General features: G+C 37.3%; 3 protein-coding genes and 2 long non-coding RNA genes across 5 annotated transcripts; 3 read left to right on the forward strand and 2 right to left on the reverse strand.

The window, feature by feature from the left end:
• The first annotated feature begins 2,338 nt into the window (after positions 1-2,338).
• LOC148913358 (uncharacterized) lies at positions 2,339-5,239 on the forward strand. The gene is made up of 4 exons (XM_089026061.1): positions 2,339-4,239; positions 4,601-4,674; positions 4,778-4,877; positions 5,216-5,239. The coding sequence occupies exons 1-4, from the start codon at positions 3,859-3,861 to the stop codon at positions 5,237-5,239; spliced, it is 579 nt and encodes a 192-aa protein (XP_088882187.1). The 5' UTR covers positions 2,339-3,858.
• LOC148913359 (uncharacterized) lies at positions 5,222-6,019 on the forward strand. The gene is made up of 2 exons (XM_089027908.1): positions 5,222-5,325; positions 5,411-6,019. Exons 1-2 carry the CDS (start codon positions 5,296-5,298, stop codon positions 5,789-5,791), a joined length of 411 nt encoding a protein of 136 aa, XP_088884034.1. The 5' UTR covers positions 5,222-5,295; the 3' UTR covers positions 5,792-6,019.
• Positions 6,020-9,236: 3,217 nt separating this feature from the next.
• On the reverse strand, positions 9,237-10,209 carry LOC148913360 (uncharacterized). The gene is made up of 2 exons (XR_016119073.1): positions 10,104-10,209; positions 9,237-9,718 (listed from the first exon to the last, which is right to left on the reverse strand). It is a non-coding gene; the product is annotated as an uncharacterized LOC148913360 (long non-coding RNA).
• Positions 10,210-11,316: 1,107 nt separating this feature from the next.
• On the reverse strand, positions 11,317-12,125 carry LOC116305355 (uncharacterized). Its single transcript, XR_004198161.1, has 2 exons — positions 12,069-12,125; positions 11,317-11,642 (listed from the first exon to the last, which is right to left on the reverse strand). It is a non-coding gene; the product is annotated as an uncharacterized LOC116305355 (long non-coding RNA).
• A 1,156-nt stretch (positions 12,126-13,281) lies between these two features.
• On the forward strand, positions 13,282-17,192 carry LOC116305344 (solute carrier family 25 member 44). Its single transcript, XM_031715239.2, has 2 exons — positions 13,282-14,087; positions 14,687-17,192. Exons 1-2 carry the CDS (start codon positions 13,389-13,391, stop codon positions 14,903-14,905), a joined length of 918 nt encoding a protein of 305 aa, XP_031571099.2. The 5' UTR covers positions 13,282-13,388; the 3' UTR covers positions 14,906-17,192.
• Positions 17,193-18,246: the final 1,054 nt, after the last annotated feature.

Genomic DNA, 18,246 nt, shown 5'->3' on the forward strand with positions numbered 1-18,246 from the left:
TCCTAAAATCCCATTGAAACGTTCGAAGCTGAAAAGCCAAAATGAATATACAGGCCCGTAATCTAAAATACATTGTTTGAGGTGCAGGTGTAGATGCATGTTTGGCGTAACACGTTCCTTTCCATATCTTTTTTCAAACGATTTACAAAATTCCACTAGGTAATCATGTCCTTCTTGTAGCTCTTCAGTTGTAATAAGTGGAGAGCAAAGGTGAAAGCAGGACAATACGAATAACCTCCACAGCTCCAAATCATCTGTTGGAACGATATTCCAAATGCAGAATACAGAATACAAGAGAGTCCATGTTTTCCACTGATCAGCAGTAAATCCTCCAAACGATGTTGATATCTTTTTCGGGAGACGCCCAATAAATGATGGTGCTTTGACGTCATCTACCTTTTCCTGGATTTTATTCAAATTTTCTTTAGAAACAATTGGCGTTTCAGCATTTAGCCATACATTTTTCATTAAATGTTTTGCTGTCCCTAAAAACAAATTGTGCATAGGATCAACAACATGGTAACGAGTACAATCGAAGTAAGGCAACTGTAAGAGTTCAGAATATCTTGTTCCAGTGGAAGTTTCAATTTGGTTTCGTTCATCAGCGGTTGTTGCATTGAGTATTTTCTGAGCCTCTCTTCGGTGCTCTTCATTTGTCCTTGGTGTATCGTCATCTTCGAAACCTGAAAAATTCATGCTACTAAAATCTCCGGGGAAAAATCTTGTGCACTTTGAGCACCCTCGGTGAGCAGTACATCCTAAGAAACCGCAAACTTTTCTTAGTGCAGGAATGTCACAAGCAATACAAAGGAGGGCAGCTCGAAAACATCTTGCTGTTCTACTCCCATGAGGCCGAACTTGGATGCCTTCGTGCCACAATAAGTTCAATTCGGCTACAAGTGGTTGTAAGTACGTATTGATATTCAATTTGGGCTCGTGTGGACCAGGTATTACCCCAACTATTATTACGTTTTCCTCTTTGTACCTTTCTTTTCTCGGAAGATTTAGGAGGACCATATATATGACTCCAACGCTATAGACACTGTGCTTAAAAGGCTGAAACCAGTCAACATTCAGCATAAAAGCATAATTATTAGGCTGGGCAAGGAAAGGAGTGCTGTTAAAATATTGCCAATCTTTCCACACTTGGCCATCGTAAATATCAACTAAAATATCATCCGGTACATTCCGATTTCTCCAAATCTCACATTTTTGTACAAAGTCTGGTCGCTTAATAAAGTGAGTTAGAGTCTCTCTGATGCTTTTATAACAATAAACTTTACGTGGGTACAATTTCGTCTGTCCATTTTTCAAACGAATTTCCTTAAGCAATTCCGCTCCACAAGGTGTGCGGCGAAACAATTGACGGTGATTCGGAAAAGCAATGTGAGAACATGGTTTAGCAATGACACGCCCGAATCTTGTTGTTATGCAGTCTTGAAAACGGTATAGGGTGTCGCATTTCGGACAAACAACATACTTTGAATGCTTATCTTTAAAAGAAAGATAATTTTTCAAGAGTTTGAAGGAGCTCGGGAAAACCAATACTGCGGTTGGGAAAATGATTGGCGAAAGCTCACACAAAACCTGAAAAATCGCTTTAAAAAAGGCGAGGAGAATATCAATGCCTCGGTCTGGTACAGAAAAGTATGCAGACCAAAAGCACACAAACAAGGCAATCCAGTTAATAAGGGTCACTCGGGAACTTGCTTCGACGGCAACGCTTATTTCTGCACTAGATTGTTCAAAATCTCTTTCTAGGTCTTTGATATCAATATCCCAAGTTTCAACCAATCTCCTTCTTTCATTTCCTCTTATCTCTTCATGGTCAGATTCACTGTCCGACTTGTCATCCCAAAACACTTGATCTTCTTCCTCAAAGTTATTTATTCCGTCTCCTTTAAACATAAGCAAATACGATGTATTTTATTCATTCGGCATTGTATAACTGCAACATAGTATAAGATAAAGTCTGAAACCATTATAATACTAGAAAAAAAATGTCAGTAAAAAAAACCTCATGGGCTAAGGGACCGGTCATTATTTAAGTTGGGGGGGGGGGGGGGGGGGAGAAAAAATTGGGGGGGGGGCCTGAAATTTTTGCTAGTGAAAAATGGGGGGTCTTGAAATTTAAAGATGACTTTTAGGGAAAATTTTTAAATTTTTTACTACAATCCATGGGAGGTTTTCAATAAACTTGGATGCCTTCAAAGGGGGGGCCTTGAAATTTTTTTGCGTCACTGACAATTTCTCCTCCACCCCCCCCCCCTCCCCCCCCCCCCAACTTAAATAATGACCGGTCCCTAAATGCATAATTTTGACCCAAATTTTGCTCTGAAAATAAATGATTTCCATTGAAAATAAAATATAAATTTCTAAGTCAGCAAAACAACAATTTATAATTCGTGAAAGAAAAATGATAAATCGAAAATAAAAAACCCAAGAGACATATTAAATAAATTACTTATAATTGTATTTCTCTAACTTGACAAACATGTTTTGCCGGATACCATGCTATCTCAGGATGACCACAGTCATGAATTGATTTGGAGACGAAAATGTACAGCAATATCCATTTGAACATAGTTAATTCTTTTTGGCGTTTTAAATGAGTTATCTCTAGCTATGATTTTATAAACTCTTTGAATGAACCTTTCTGAATGAACACTGAGGTTTTGATGGCAACCATAAGCCGATTACTTAATAATGCACCCTTCTTAAAAGTAACGGTGAAAACGAGGCTAAGATAGAAATAGAAAAGAATCATTTGTACCTCTAACTTAATCTCGCTTCAATAACACTAATGCTTGGTAGTAAATCCAATAGGGGAGCTAGATCATGTGCAAATCAGCCGCTTGTTAAAGATTCAGTCTTTTATCTATATGCAGTTTGACTTTAACATTTAAAGATTATATAATCTAATCATCAAATAAACGTATAACATCAATACCTTTTTGTGAAGTAGCTGGTAAGAATTCGTCACTTGATGGTTGGTTTGTATTTGGCACATCAGAGGAGTCTTGATCAGTTTGGTCCAAAACGTTTATCTCGCTGTAGTCATTAGAAGAAGTGTCGTTCTGGCCGTCAATCTCGTGAGTGAAAATACTATTATTTGAGTCTTCGTCGTCATTCCGCTGTAATTGCCATTGATTTGTTAAAGGATCATAAAATTCTTCTTTGTGACGGCAAAATACTCTGTAATGTAGATCTTCGTTACAATGAAAGCAATGATAACGCTTTGACATCGCAGAAGACATTTTGTTTTCCAGAACTATATAATTAAAAAGACGGTGTGTATCATTGGGATAATTACTCAAAATCCAAGCATTTTGAATGGCTAAAAGCCATATTCCAGCGTAATAAAGTTCCACGTCCATCAACCACATGCCATTGGACAAAAGCACGCCGGATCTTTATTACCGCACCCTTTTCCTTAGAGCTGTCACTGTTGGCGGCAGATAATGGTACGATGGTTTTAGAGCTAGAAGCTAATCAAGTTTATTGCAATGATATTTCGTGAATCTAGGCTTTAGAAAAAATTTCATAACTTTATAAAATGGAGCAAATAGCTTTAAGATAATAGATATATTACTTAACATGAATCCTGGATACAACTTCAGCATTTTTATAAGACAGTTATTCCTTTTTTTATTATTAGACTTCATTATATGAACGTATATGTCATCACAAGTCACGTGATACGCCGTGATAGATAGGGGGTAGATTTGTTCAGTGGATGTACTTATTCGTTCATTCGCCTTTTGGTCACAAACAGGTAACAAACTCTGTCGGTCATCTAGTTTCCCGCACATTCTATATCTTTGCTTATAAATTGCGTTCATTCGTCGCGATCAAAAAATGGGAAGAACATCTACACCTTTACCAGGACGCCCAATGCCAATCCATTCTGTTACTGCAACTACCAGTACAAGCAGTACGAGTAGACATACTGAAAATGGCGCCAATTCTCAAAGGCTTAATATACTTATTCCCTCTGTCCCTGGTGGTAACGAGGATGTGCTAAGAGAACACAGAAATCGCCTATTGCAAGCAACAAGCGAGAATGAGAACGTTGACCCCGACAGCGAAAAAGAAGAAATTTCTTCAAATTTCGAAACGATTGTAAAACAGTTTAAAGAACTGCAAGAACAAAACCGCCAAATACTAGTGGCCTTAAAAGAAAGCCAGCAGAATAAGGACAACAGCAAGACCAAGATTACTGTCTCAAAGGCTGTTGCAGTAAGTAAAGTGGCAATATTTAAAAAAGCAAGCTATTTTTATTGATAATTTTACTGGGAATTCTTGGCGCGAAGAGTAGTTGGTATAATTATGTAGCGGTATAATTTATGCAATGCTAAAATTGGCGGGAAACCCGCCATGGTAGTGGTTAATGCTACCAAACTTTACTATTGATTTCCAATAACAAGACACTGAATGATAATGATAATTTCCTTTTTTGTAAAGGAATTGATTTGATTTCGATTTTTTCCCCAATATTATACAATCACAGCCATAAAAATAATGAAAACATTATTACTATGTCTAAGAATAACTTAAGGTACATCTTATGATTTTAATGAATTATATTATGTTATTACAGTCTGAAGTACGCTTGGTAGCAAAGAAATTACGGGACAGGGAAGAAAACCCTCTTATATGGGATTTTACTAAAGCGTAAGTATGAAAATTTAATAAAAATGATATTGTCTGAATCATCCATAGTTACTTTCCATATTAAGTTTCCACTTACCACTCAAATATGGTATTTCCTAATTAGTTTCAGAGATGACGTCAACGAACAGATTAATAACGCGATAAGGGATAGAGTTCTGAATGTTCATAAGGATGTCTCTGCCGTCGAGTTAGAAGGTATTTATGTATTTTATTTTACGAAGTGCGAAAGGCCTTATGCACCTATCAAAGTTAACCCGGGGGGGAGGGGTGAGGACAAAGGGTGGTGGTGGTGGTCGGGGGGGGGGGGGGGGGGTAACGAAATCCTTTTAGAAATATTCAAATGCCGAAGGGAGGGGAAGCAGTTTGAAATAAAATAACATGGGAAAAAAACAAACAAAAAAAAAAAAAACAAAAAAAACGAAACAAAACAAAACAAAGCAAAAACAAATGGATGCTAAAGGAGTAATTGTCGGCCAAATGCCAACATTTCTAACAAATTTTGTCTCAAGTTTTAATATATGGGTACTTGATATAATTTCAGCTGCCCTTAAAAGTCAATTTCTGACGAGGAGAAAGAGAAACAAAAGAGAGCGTTCAGGGGCCCTTGGAAGGCATCAAAAGATGCAGCGGAAAACACAAAGAAAACAAAATGTGAGTAAACTGAATTTGCAACGATTATGACTTTGTTTAATAAGAAACTTTGACTGACGGTGTTTTTTTTTCTTTTTTCTTTTAGCTCCTAAAATCCAGATCCAAGGCAGCGGACTTGTCAACCTCGCTATCACCAGGGGACAAAGAGAAAGTCAAGGCAATTATGAAACTGGAGTATATGTCATCAGAGGAGTCGATGTCAGAGGCGGATGACCAGGCTGATGACGATACAGCGGACAGTGGCTCTGATAACGAAGGGGGCCCTACTAAGCAGAGTAAAGTTTTAATAAAACACCCTCTGCCATGGAGAAGCCCCCTAGCTAACCAGTTCATGGAAAGCATGGACCGAAAAGCAAAAAGGAGGCTGTCAGAGCGCAGTCTCACCATGCTTTTGAAGCGGAAAATCGGAGAGCCGTCAAGACGCCCAAGGCCATCTGGAGGTCCCGAATGGGCATTGAGAGCCTAAAGGTTTTTATCAAATCAAGGGCACTGGGACACCGAACGTGGTTGGGGTTTCTACGAGTTTTATGAATTAAATCTTGTGTCACTGTTCCTCCGTTCCTTTGGCCTGATTTCTAGGGTTTTCGTTCTTCTTTCGATTACTTGAACGTTATACTCGTTTACTTGAAGAAATCCAAAGGTCAAACGGTATAGCAGCGGCTATTTAAGCCTATTGACCTTTGGATTTCTTCAAGTAAACAAGTATAATGTTCAAATAATCGAAAGAAGAACGAAAACCCTAGAAATCAGGCCAAAGGAACGGAGGAACAGTGACACAAGATTTAATTCATAAAACTCGTAGAAACCCAACCACGTTCGGTGTCCTTAATTAAATTTTTGCAGTTATAAATGAAGTGTACTACTACAGAATATCTAAAAAGAATCGTACATAAGCCACAGATCGATTGACAACTAAATATATTATGATCTTCTTTCACAAATTCTGTCACAAGATGAATCAAACACCTATAATTAATTTACAGAACTAGCATTTTCAATTAGTTGTAGTTAACAAATTGTTCATAGTTAATCAGTCGTCAAGAAAAGGAAATTCACAATAAAAATGTTTCAGTATGATTTATGTCTTTTTTCCTGCTTCTTAACATAGGTTAGCTATGTTTAAAGTATGAGGTGGTTGTCACGGCATATATCGTTTCTATTTTTTTTGGCCTGCCATAAGTGACAATAGCTGAAGACTGATAACATAGTTAAATTTAGCAAATATGATGAGCATAATTCAACTGAGCAAATATGGCTAAGACGCGCTGGTACATCTAAGGCATTAAGGGGGCATTAGTCACATATACGGTCAGAGCATATCGCATGGTATATGTAAGGCATAAATCACATATACGGCCTGGAAAAATACAGGGTATATGTAAGGCATTAATCACATATACGGCCTGGGAAAATACAGGGTATATGTAAGGCATGAATCACATATACGACCTTGGAAAATACAGGGTATATGTAAGGCACTAATCACATATACGGCCTGGGCAAATACAGGGTATATGTAAGGCATAAATCACATATACGGCCTGGGCAAACACAGGGTATATGTAAGGCATAAATCACATATACGGCCTGGGAAAATACAGGATATATGTAAGGCATAAATCACATATACGGCCTGGGGAAACACAGGGTATATGTAAGGCATAAATCACATATACGGCCTGGGCAAAGACAGGGTATATGTAAGGCATAAATCACATATACGGCCTGGGCAAAGACAGGGTATATGTAAGGCATAAATCACATATACGGCCTGGGCAAAGACAGGGTATATGTAAGGCATTAATCACATATACGGCCTGGGAAAATACAGGGTATATGTAAGGCATGAATCACATATACGGCCTGGGAAAATACAGGGTATATGTAAAACATGAATCACATATACGGCCTGGGAAAATACAGGGTATATGTAAGGCATAAATCACATATACGACCTGGGAAAATACAGGGTATATGTAAGGCATGAATCACATATACGGCCTGGGGAAACACAGGGTATACGTAAGGCATAAAACACATATACGGGCTGGGCAAATACGTGCACATATCAAATGAGCATTCACATTTACTACCGGGTAAATGTATGGATGATATGATATCTGCTATATATTTGCCGTTTGGGATTTTACTGGGCCATACGGACTTTGACATCTGTGCCCATGGGATAAATGTGTAGGTACATATCATATACAGTCATTGGGCAAATATTGTCTACTATTAGTCAAATATGATATTTGCCCATATATTTGTCTATATGTTTGCCTACATGACAAATCCATTTTTTCGTCGAGTGGTTGGATTTGACTCAAAACAATAAATTCTCGAATGGGCCATGAGTCAATAGCTGGAGAGGACTAATCGCCAAGCAGTAGACACTGCTATCCAGGTGATCTCGCACACGCACTTCCGGTTACTATTAACCAATCAGAAATTTTTTTGAATCTTTAAAATAAGTCCTAAAATATAACGTTACATTGTAAAATTATCTGTTACATGTACCAGAAAAGCTCCCTCTTGCCCTATCAGCAGTTAAAATTGATAAAAATAAAGCATAAATGCAATTGAAGTAATATCAGCGAAATCGGTGTTGTCTTGAATTGTCACCAGCCGCCATTTTGATTACCATGAGATATGAAATAGGAGACTAGGTATAGACCAAATTCAAAACTCGCACCGATGTGAGACTTAAGTTGTGAACAAAGGGATCTGGCGTGATTTAAAAGTCACGAATCACGCCAGATTCCTTTGTTCACAACTTAAGCCTCACATCGGTGCGAGTTTTGAATTTGGTCTATTAGGAACTGGGTTCGCTTTACTGAACAAATAATCCTTTGCCCTTTTCGAGCCAAGATCACCTGGATTAATTGTAATCCCATTGTTTTACTTTGACTGTTCTTCACAGTGCTTATAAGCCTTTACACAATATTTTCAGAATTGATTCTTTAGAAAGTGGATAGTTGATTGTGAAAATATTTCGTCATTTAAATGTCGGGTCTTTAGGATACGAAGGTTTATATTCCCAATATGTTAATGACTATGACGTAACATAAGGGATCATTTAATATACAACACTGCACTCGTTCTGGATTACAGTATTTTGAAAACATCACCCTTTTACTCTTGACTCACGTAAAGGTTCTTACGAATTTATTTTCAAAAAATGTCCAGCGTTCAATGTTAAAAGTTGCCACAGTAACTCAAATCCTTTATGTTACGTCATACGCTTTTTAATTTTAAAAAAATGTTTGAAAAAGTATGTGGAAAATTTGTGTAATTTAGGGATTCGCCCCTTTTTCCTTTTATTCCTCATTCCTCATTCATTATTTCTTATTCCACTGGCTACATTGTTGATTCTATTTTAAAACCAACCCTTGAACATGCACTGATTACCTAATGGTAGATATTAGATAAATATTTTTAAAATATATATGCGGGGGGTGGAGGGGGGAACTATGGGTGGTAGCTATGTTTTCATGGTTAGGCTTAATTTCGTATCGAGTCCCTCGTAACTAAACCGTCCCTTTTCTACGAGCGTAGCACTGATCTTCGTTCTGTAATGAAATAGGAATTAAGACCCCGTCCACACGTATCCGGAAATTTTTGTATCCGCAAATTTATTTTTACGGATACGGGTTGCGTCCACACGTGTCCGCAAATTTTTGTGTCCGTATCCGCAAATTTTACGAAAACGGATACGTGTGGACGGTGAAAACGATTCGAATACGCTGCGTGTGGACGCGAACATTTTCGTATCCGAAAAAAAAAAAAATTGCGGATTCAAAAATTTCCGGATACGTATGGACGGGGCCTAAGGAATTGATCTTTTAAATAATTTAGGCTGCTCTAATCCTCATGCAACTTTTATAAAAAGAAGAAGAATTAGCAAAACACCCTGTTTAAAATAGTCACTTTATTTCAGCTTAAGTCCATTTTGAACTTTTACACCTTTAATTCCCTGTCTACTTCTTTCTTAGCAATACTGTTTTCTCCTCTATTATGTTTGACCACATTTCGCTCGACATTTAGAGAAATCACTAAACACCAGCTTGAATGCCCTGTTCCTTATCCCATCGCAGCCTTTAAAACACGCCTTAATGACATCATAGGTGTTAATTTGGAGGCGTCTAGAAAATTGTGTGTTAGTTTCGGTATGCATTACTGGACATTTCTTAACACAATCAATACTTTTACGAATCACCGCTTCGATTTCTCTCGTCTTCGTAAGACTGCATCGATTAGGGCACGAGTATGTGAGCGGTCTTTGAGAAAAGGCTTGCGGAAAAATAGAGACGACCACCAGGCAAAGAGTCCAACAAACAATCAATGTACGAGTCTTCATGGCTGAAACCCAGAAGAACGACGTAAAATGTACCTGTGGTAGTTGAATATTACGTTTTAGTAAAATTTTAGACTTGAATGCAGAGCGGTGCTCAAGCGGTGATTATGAGGTCTCCCCCATGTCCCGGCAATATTCAGTTTTGCTAGTAGTGTCCTGACTTAGATCAGCCCAAAGGTTGTTTCAGGGTTCGATCCGTGAGTTAGCCATGCCCTGACTTAGATCAGCTCAGAATATGTTTCAGGGTTTTATCTGTGAGTTAGCCATGCCCTGACTTAGATCAGCCCAGAGGTTGTTTCAGGGTTTGATCTGTGAGTTAGCCGTGCCCTGACTTAGATCAACCCAAAGGTTGTTTCAGGGTTCGACTAAAGTTTGACTATTGTTGCTTGTTAAACAAACTTGATGTAATTGTCAGACATACCTTTCCTCAATACAGTTCTCTTAGATGGATAGGATACTGAATCACTTTATTCTTTAGCCGCGTCCAGTTTAATGCCAACAACTGAAAATTATAGCTAGAAACTATTCTACAAGCTGATAAGTCTACATATCTAATAATTTATTGAATATGAGGTACTATGAGGTAATACATGCGTGAGTGTTCAAGGGTTGGTTTCAAGATGTTATAGAATCAACAATGTAGCCAGTGCTGAGTGTTTTTGAGTGTACCTGTTCTCATTACAAGATTCACATAATTTGCATAACAATTTTATCACGCGCTGCCATTTTCAACCAAATCGACTTTAGTACACGTTATGCTAACAAATAAGAGATCTTTCCTTGTATAACTTCGGATTTATACATACTGTATTCACATGTGGATAAATAATTGAAAATAAGCACGCTAATAAACACAACAACCCTAGAAAAAATCAGAGAACTTCGGATTTATAAATTCGGAATTTTCTACGAATAGTAACTTTTCTATAGGTTATGTAAGTTAATGCGAGGCCTTTCCTTGCATAACTTTACAACTGAGTTCGGAGTTTTCTACGAATTGTAAGCGAAGGCCAGGACGTCTTTTCGTGTAAAGCAAATTTACCGCAATATTGTTGAATAACGTGTAGGAAAATGTGTGTGATATTCGTCTTTCGTTGCAATGTTTAGGCGGTTTTTCCCATTAGTGTATCGGAGGCGTGGGACACGAAAACCGCTTCGGCCCTCGTTTTTAACTCGTGGATACGCGAAGCGTAGAAACGAACTATTGTGAGACTTCTGAATTTGCAACTCGATAATTAAATGTCGTCTTCTTCTTCTTCTCTATTTCTCTTAAGATTCATTTTCAACTTTATACTTTTGTCATTAATAACTACTTTTAACAATATATCTATTGCTCATTCTCAGCTGTGTCGTGGTGTTATGAGAGAGAAAATTAATGTTTTTACAGACTAAGCTAGACATCAGTTTTCTAATTACTATTTCTTATCGTATGAAAACAAGATAAAGAACGATCAATTAGCTATGTAAAAGTATGGATATAATATTTCAGTAAGACTACCATCACGCACAAGTTTAGATAATGGTGTGGTTATGCTGAACTTGTACCTAGTCATATCCCTCGCAAATTATTTTCGTTGATCGTTTCCAGAACTTTTTTTCAAAAAATAATTGTATTTATTAGAAAGCCGACACAATTAGTTTTGAATAGTCATTTTATTTCAGCTAAGGTCCATTTACAATCTTACACCTTTTTCCTTAATCACTTTTAGCAAGATTTTTAATGTTGAATCCTCGATCAGCCACCCCTAGGTCCGTGAGCTGGACAATCCATTATGCAATCAGTGCAATCTTCATCCGCCTGAAAGATTGCCTCTTCATGCTTTTTACGGCAGACTCTCACGCATGTATTTTTCTGCTGTGTCCCTGGTGGCCCATATGACCGCGACTGAGCAGAAGGCAAAATAGAGACGACCACCAAGCAAACAGTCAAACAAACAATTAATGTGCGAGTCTTTATGACCTAAAAGAACAACGTAAAATTTACCGGTTGTAATGAAATATCACGTTACAAGAACAAAGTTTTGAATCAACGGTTTGCACTGAAGGTCTTGGAAATGCAGAGAGATTTGGCTGTAGTACTGACTCGTATCTTGGGGCTAAGGCTCATTTTGGATTTTGTTTCACGATTGATTCAAGTGAATTTCACTACCTTTTACGGTTTTCCTTCGCTCCGTAAAACAAACACACAAAATTCAAATACTCCATCTTGTAGACAGTTAGCCGTGCCCTGACTTAGATCATCCCAGAGGTTGTTTCAGGGTTCAATCTGTGAGTTAGCGAACCGTGCCCTGACTTAGATCAGCCCAGAGGTTGTTTCAGGGATCGATAAGGTCCATCATTTTGTCTCAGTTAAACAAATGTGATGCTAACTAATTGTAAAACATACCTTTCCTCAATACGGTTTCTCTGATATAGACGAGTCTTGTCTTGCGGCTTCTAGTTCACCAACGAATTAGAATGAATAGTAACAGAATTCCACGAGCTTATATGTCTACACATGTAATGATTTATTTAGTATCTTCTATGAGGTAATGGGTGCATTGTGAAAGGAGAAGCTCACGAGGGCGTGCGCGCACCTCTCGTCCCCCTCTCCACGCCCCTGTACCAGTTCTGATTACGAGATTGACATATTTTGCATTTCCATGTTTTTAATATTAAAAACAAAATTGCTTTAGGAGCGCCACACTGAGTCTTAGCGCTCTTACGGAATTCAAAGAAAGAAATAAAATCTAATAGTAGAGTGACCACAGTAAATCCGTGAAACTTTGGTAATACTAAATAGCACAATTTCATGCAAATTCCATTGTTTTCTATTGTTTAACTAACACTATTTTGTACTATTTAGTAATTAGTGTTTCACGGATTTACTGTGGTCACTCTGTTTAGAAAAAAAAAGAATGTTCTAAGTAATGATCTAAAAGGTCTTAGATTTTTGCAAGTGTGAATGTTTATTGGAAAAGAATTCCAAAGTCTTGGATCACCAAACGATGAATGCTCTGTCTCCATATAGCTCTTAGAGTTTGATCATTGTACCGTGAGGAGACTTTGGTTAGATAACCTGAGGTTACGTTTAGGCTTGTATCTTGTCAACAGTTCTTTCATACATTCTGCCGATTGATCGTTGAGACATTTGTATGTTAGCAAAAGAACAGGTTCCTGTGTATGGTTTATAAGGGAATGTATGGGAGTTATGATAAAGTTACGAAAATAAAATGTTTCACTCAACAATTTGCTTCAAAACTTGTTGCAGTTGTTGCTTTTACTTTGTTCAGTCTTCTGGCGACGTTTCAGCGCGATCTGAGGCCGTTTAGTGGGTTGTTTCAAAATCCGCTCTTCTCTACCTAAATAATGGGTAAATAATTATGGGTAAACATTATTTAATTAAAATCAAATAAAAAGCGTAAAAATGAGGATTCAAAAATACCCATATGATACCCACATAATCTTTGTCTGTCTGTCTGTCTCTCGATCGATTCAGTATTCAACAATAACGGTAAGCCTGGGCTACCTGTGTTTTAATCGGCCGTGCTATCACGTGAACTATGGTACGTGATCATGTGCAATGTGACCTATAACCGCTGATCCATAGTTCAGTGGAATGAAACAAAATGGCAGTCATTCGATTACATATTTGGATTTAAAAAAATTAAAATAATGGTTAAGCTTTCTTCCGATTTCTACGAATTTGACAGAACTAAATTTCAAGATGCCTGAACACGTTAAACACATTGAATGGCATGATCTCGACAAACGGAAGTTTTACTTTTTTGGACCTACTTTGTTTCTTGGTATTCGGACAGTTTTGTATCCAGCAAATTTAGTGAAAACTCGACTTCAAGTTCAGCGAAATAATGCACTTTATAATGGCTCTATGGACGCGTTTGTTAAAGTAGCCCGTACTGAAGGAATTCGAGGTCTTTATAAAGGGTTTATGGTGAGCTGTTTCGGTCTTTTCGCAGGACAATGTTACATAACGACATATGAACTAGTTCGAGCAAGAACTTCGGAATACAGCACCGTCATTCGAGGATTTTTAGCCGGTGGTTGTGCTTCTGTTATCGGCCAGACAATAACTGTACCCGTCGATGTAGTGTCTCAAAAACTCATGATCCAAGGACAAGGAAATCATTCTGTAAAACTGAAAAATTCCAAGACAATTGTGAAAGAAATTATTTTAACTCGTGGCCCTATTGGCTTGTACAAGGGGTACTTAGCTTCACTTATGACATATGCACCCACCAGTGCTATATGGTGGGCTTCCTATGGTGTTTATACTGGGCTTATAGGCAGTATAGTGCCAGCTGGTACATATCATATACTTGTTTTAGCCCCGTCAGGGGTAATGGCTGGTGTCACTGCCGCCTGCATGACAAATCCTTTGGATATTGTTCGAACAAGATTACAGGTAAAGACACCTTATGTTGTGGGTTGGTTGAGTCCTCAAACTCTGTATAATGGATATATTATGGGATCGGAATCATTTGTAAAACAACATTTAAATCTTATTAATACCCTAAAATAACCTCTGGACTGATGTAAATCAGGGCACTGCTAACTCACAGATAGAACCCTAAAACAACCTCTGGGCTGATCTAAGTCAGGGCAAGGCTAACTCACAGATAGAATCCTGAAACAACCTCTGGGCTTATCTAAGTCAGAGCATGGCTAACTCACAGATCAAACCCTCAAACAACCTCTGGGCTGATCTAAGTCAGGGCATGGCTAACTCACAAATCAAACCCTGAAACAACCTCTGGGCTGATCTAAGTCAGGGCAAGGCTAACTCGCAGATCAAACCCTGAAACAACCTCTGGGCTGATCTAATTCAGGGCAAGGCTAACTCACAGATTGAACCCTAAAACAACCTCTGGGCTGATGTAAGTCAGGGCACGGCTAACTTACAGATCAAACCCTTAAACAACCTCTGGACTGATCTAAGTCAGGGCATGGCTAATTTACAGATTGAACCCTGAAACAATGCTTATTTTCCATTTTCTTTACCAGGTTGAAGGAGGGAACTCCATGCTACTAACATTCAAATCATTGATTCAAGAAGAAGGGTTAGCAGCCTTGGCTAAAGGACTGTCGGCAAGAGTCTTATCTATGGCGCCATCAAGCTTTATGGTAGTTTTAGCTTATGAAACAGTTAAGAGGTTAAGTCTGAAGGAAGAAGAAAAGAATGCCTTAGTGGAAGAGGAGCTATATTTAGAATGCACTTGTTAATTTTTACACGGGAGGAGTCAGAAAGTTGGTTATGAACTACCTTGGGGGAAGGAAGAGAGAAGGAATGAAAGAAATTAAAGAAAAGAGTAAAACAAAGAAAATTTTAAAACAGTCTCCTTGACCTTGGGCATAATATTTTCCTATTCCAGATCATGCGTCGTTCTCTTCAAAATAATAATCTTTGTATGAATAGGACATTTGCATGATGTTGTTATTTACTACCTCTATCAAAATGCTTGCAATTTTCTTGTTTTTTTTCTCTTTCAAACTGGTGTCAGTTAAGGTGACTGCCTACTTTTGGAAATTGATTTAAGCTTTTTTTAAAACTTTGATTTTCCGAATTGAAATTTAATGCTGATTCCAAATCTGGAAAGAAAAATAGGGTGTCCTGAGCTCGTTTTCGAGATAATCAGCATTTAATGTAAGCCTACGCACGAGCTTTTGGAGTAGAAATTGCGCCACCGGAAGTGATTAGAAAAAAATTAAGATGAATAAGATAATAGTTATTTGCAGACTATATGATTGCATGAATGAAGGCTAGTCAATCATTCTACAATAATACATGGATATTTTCGACAAAAAAACAGAGAGATACATTGATTTGTCATATTTTGTAGTTTCGGTGCTCTTAAAAAATCTCATAAAGTTGAACAAAAATCTATTTTTTCACGCGTTCCTGATTTAAACTTTTCCTAAAATGTTGATATAACTTAGATTTTTAGGAGTTTTTTCGAATGAGCTATCAAAAAATATAGAGTCCCGTGCAAAATTTGAGGGTTTTGCCCTGTTGAAGCTCAAAACGCGTATGGTTCTTCAATAAAATCTTGTAGATTTTTCAGTGGTTTTTGAGCGCGCGCTCATCGTGGGCTCAATTCGAACGTTCAAAAGTAGGCAGCCACCTTAATTACTGAACAAAAAAAAGTGTTCAAGGGATTCTGGTAGTAGTAGTAAATGATGCTATATATAATGCAAGTGCCCTATTGGCCATGTTAGAATTGGGCAAGAGACTGGTAAGAGTTTTGAATTTGATAGCTTGATCCTTAAAGGAACACTTGGATGAAAATGAATGAAAATTGGAAATGACTTTAATCTTAATTAAAGATATCTATACTGCCCCAATTGTAGCCAAGCAACATACTTTCTTCACAGAAAAATGTCTCAGATAGAAATTATCAATTTTATTTAGCATATAAATTGTGAGTAAATGACGTTATTTACTCAACCCTATTGTTCTTTTGCCTTTTAACTCAAAATTTCTCAACTGCAAGTGGTTCCCAGGTGGAAATTTTCACTAATCTGGTTTACATATGGTGATAATAATCATAATCATAATCATAATCATAATCATAATCATAATCATAATCATAATCATAATCATAATCATAATCATAATCATAGTCAATCATAATCTTAATTGAGCCAAATTATCCTCAAATACTTCAATTATTCAGACGTTGAAAAATTGGGGTGCTTTCATCCAAGTGCCCATTTAAGTGTTTCATTGTATTATATTCAAGTTTAGTTGATGGTATTCACATTCATGATAGTCTAAGCTTATGACACAGTAAACAGGCAGAATGTAAAGAAAGAAGACAATGAATTAGTCGAAGAGGAGTGATATTTAGATTGTACATTTTTATTTTGATGGGGGAGGAGTAGGAAAACTACAAATTTGAACTACCTGGGGGGAGGGGTAAGGAAGGAAGGAAGGACAGGAAGAGAGATTATACAGCAATCTTCTTATCCTTGGGCATAATGTTTTACAATTGCAGATCACCTGTTATTCTCTTGAATTGTTTCTTTGAGTAGTATCCATATTCAAATGTCATCTCTTGCCCAACAGTAAGGAAATGGCATATAGTCTGAAATGGGGAAAAGAATCGTGCCCAAGCTCAAAAATTCTTATGAGATTGAAATTCTCTTGTTTTGATCTCCAATTTGAAAGGCCTTTATGTCACATGCAGGGGGTGTATTGCAGATATTCTGGTTAGAAATTTCTAAAGACCCCTTCAAGCATAATGCAGCTCAATTTGGAGGCGGACATAACAATAGGTTTTAAAAATTCTTATGAGATTGGTATTCTTTTGTTTTCACCACCAAATTAAGCTGCCTTTATTTCATATGCAAGAGGTATATTGCAGCAAATAATTTTTTAAAAATTTTGACCTAAGCATAGAATATCATAATGCAATTACTGTACTTTATAATAATTTTTTAATGATGTTTTATGTTTTTCTGCACATTATTATTTATAAGATGGAAATAAATTGTTTGTGGCTGTGTGGAATCTTGTGATATACATGTTCTCCTTTAGTCTCCTATGCATGAGAGCCACTATTAGTGTCGTCACACAACATTCACTACTTAATTGTGTAACAACACTAATAGCGGCTGAGTAGGAGACTAGTTCTCTTTATGATTGTAGTACCATTGCATTACAATAGATGCCATCCATTTGAACAGAATATGCTTCCCCGATTTCGGCCATGCTTTCCCTGCTAATTTTGCATACAGACACCAAGAAAAAGATTGACCTTGAGACCATCTTTTTAGGCTTTATATTATTATTATTCTTTCAACAATCAAATTTGTTATAAGATCTGAGTGTCAAAAGAGAAATATCATAAGAGCTTAACAGCTTTAACAAGATGGTCACAACTCACTGCCAACACAAATTGATTTCATATTATTAGTTTATCCATATACAAATGAATGCCCATAATTTTTTCTTTTACTGACAGTCGTCGACTCTTTATCATTCACAACAAATGGTATTCCATCGGGAATATCAATCCTTGCTCCCAAGCCATCTTCTCAGATCAAACGATATCCCCTTGACACTAGCCTGCGTTCAGCATGTATAATTTCTCTTGAAATATTATCTCAAAAGAAATTATAAAGGCTAAATGCCCGGGGGGTTGGGATGGGGGGGGGGGGGGGGGGGGGGGTACTCCCATACTGATGGACTATTAAAAAAATATATATATATATATATAAAGAGGGTCTACAAATTTGATTTTTTTTGTCATAAACAGGGTACCCCTTTCAGAATCCTAGTGGAACACCCCTACCCAAATTCTGGAGGAGTACCCCCCCGGGCTAAATGCTGGCTACTTTAACACAGGATCTGTGGTTGAATAACAAAAGTTACAATAGTGAGGTAAAAGAAACTCTAAAAATGTTTTTATTAGGGAAACAATTGCTTAAGAAAATATCTGCATCTTGTTGCATTTTGCAACTGGCGCAGTCTAATTTACGATTTTGCAACAGATCGAGAGGTGCTGTAAAAAGACAAGTTTTTAACAGGATCAAGTTTGAGTTATAATAAACATGTAGAAATT

Source organism: Actinia tenebrosa, unplaced genomic scaffold (assembly GCF_029948245.1).
Source record: "Actinia tenebrosa isolate PJP-AT-01 unplaced genomic scaffold, QUT_ActTen_1.0 PGA_scaffold0__85_contigs__length_37466705, whole genome shotgun sequence".
Classification (NCBI taxonomy): Eukaryota; Metazoa; Cnidaria; class Anthozoa; order Actiniaria; family Actiniidae; genus Actinia; species Actinia tenebrosa.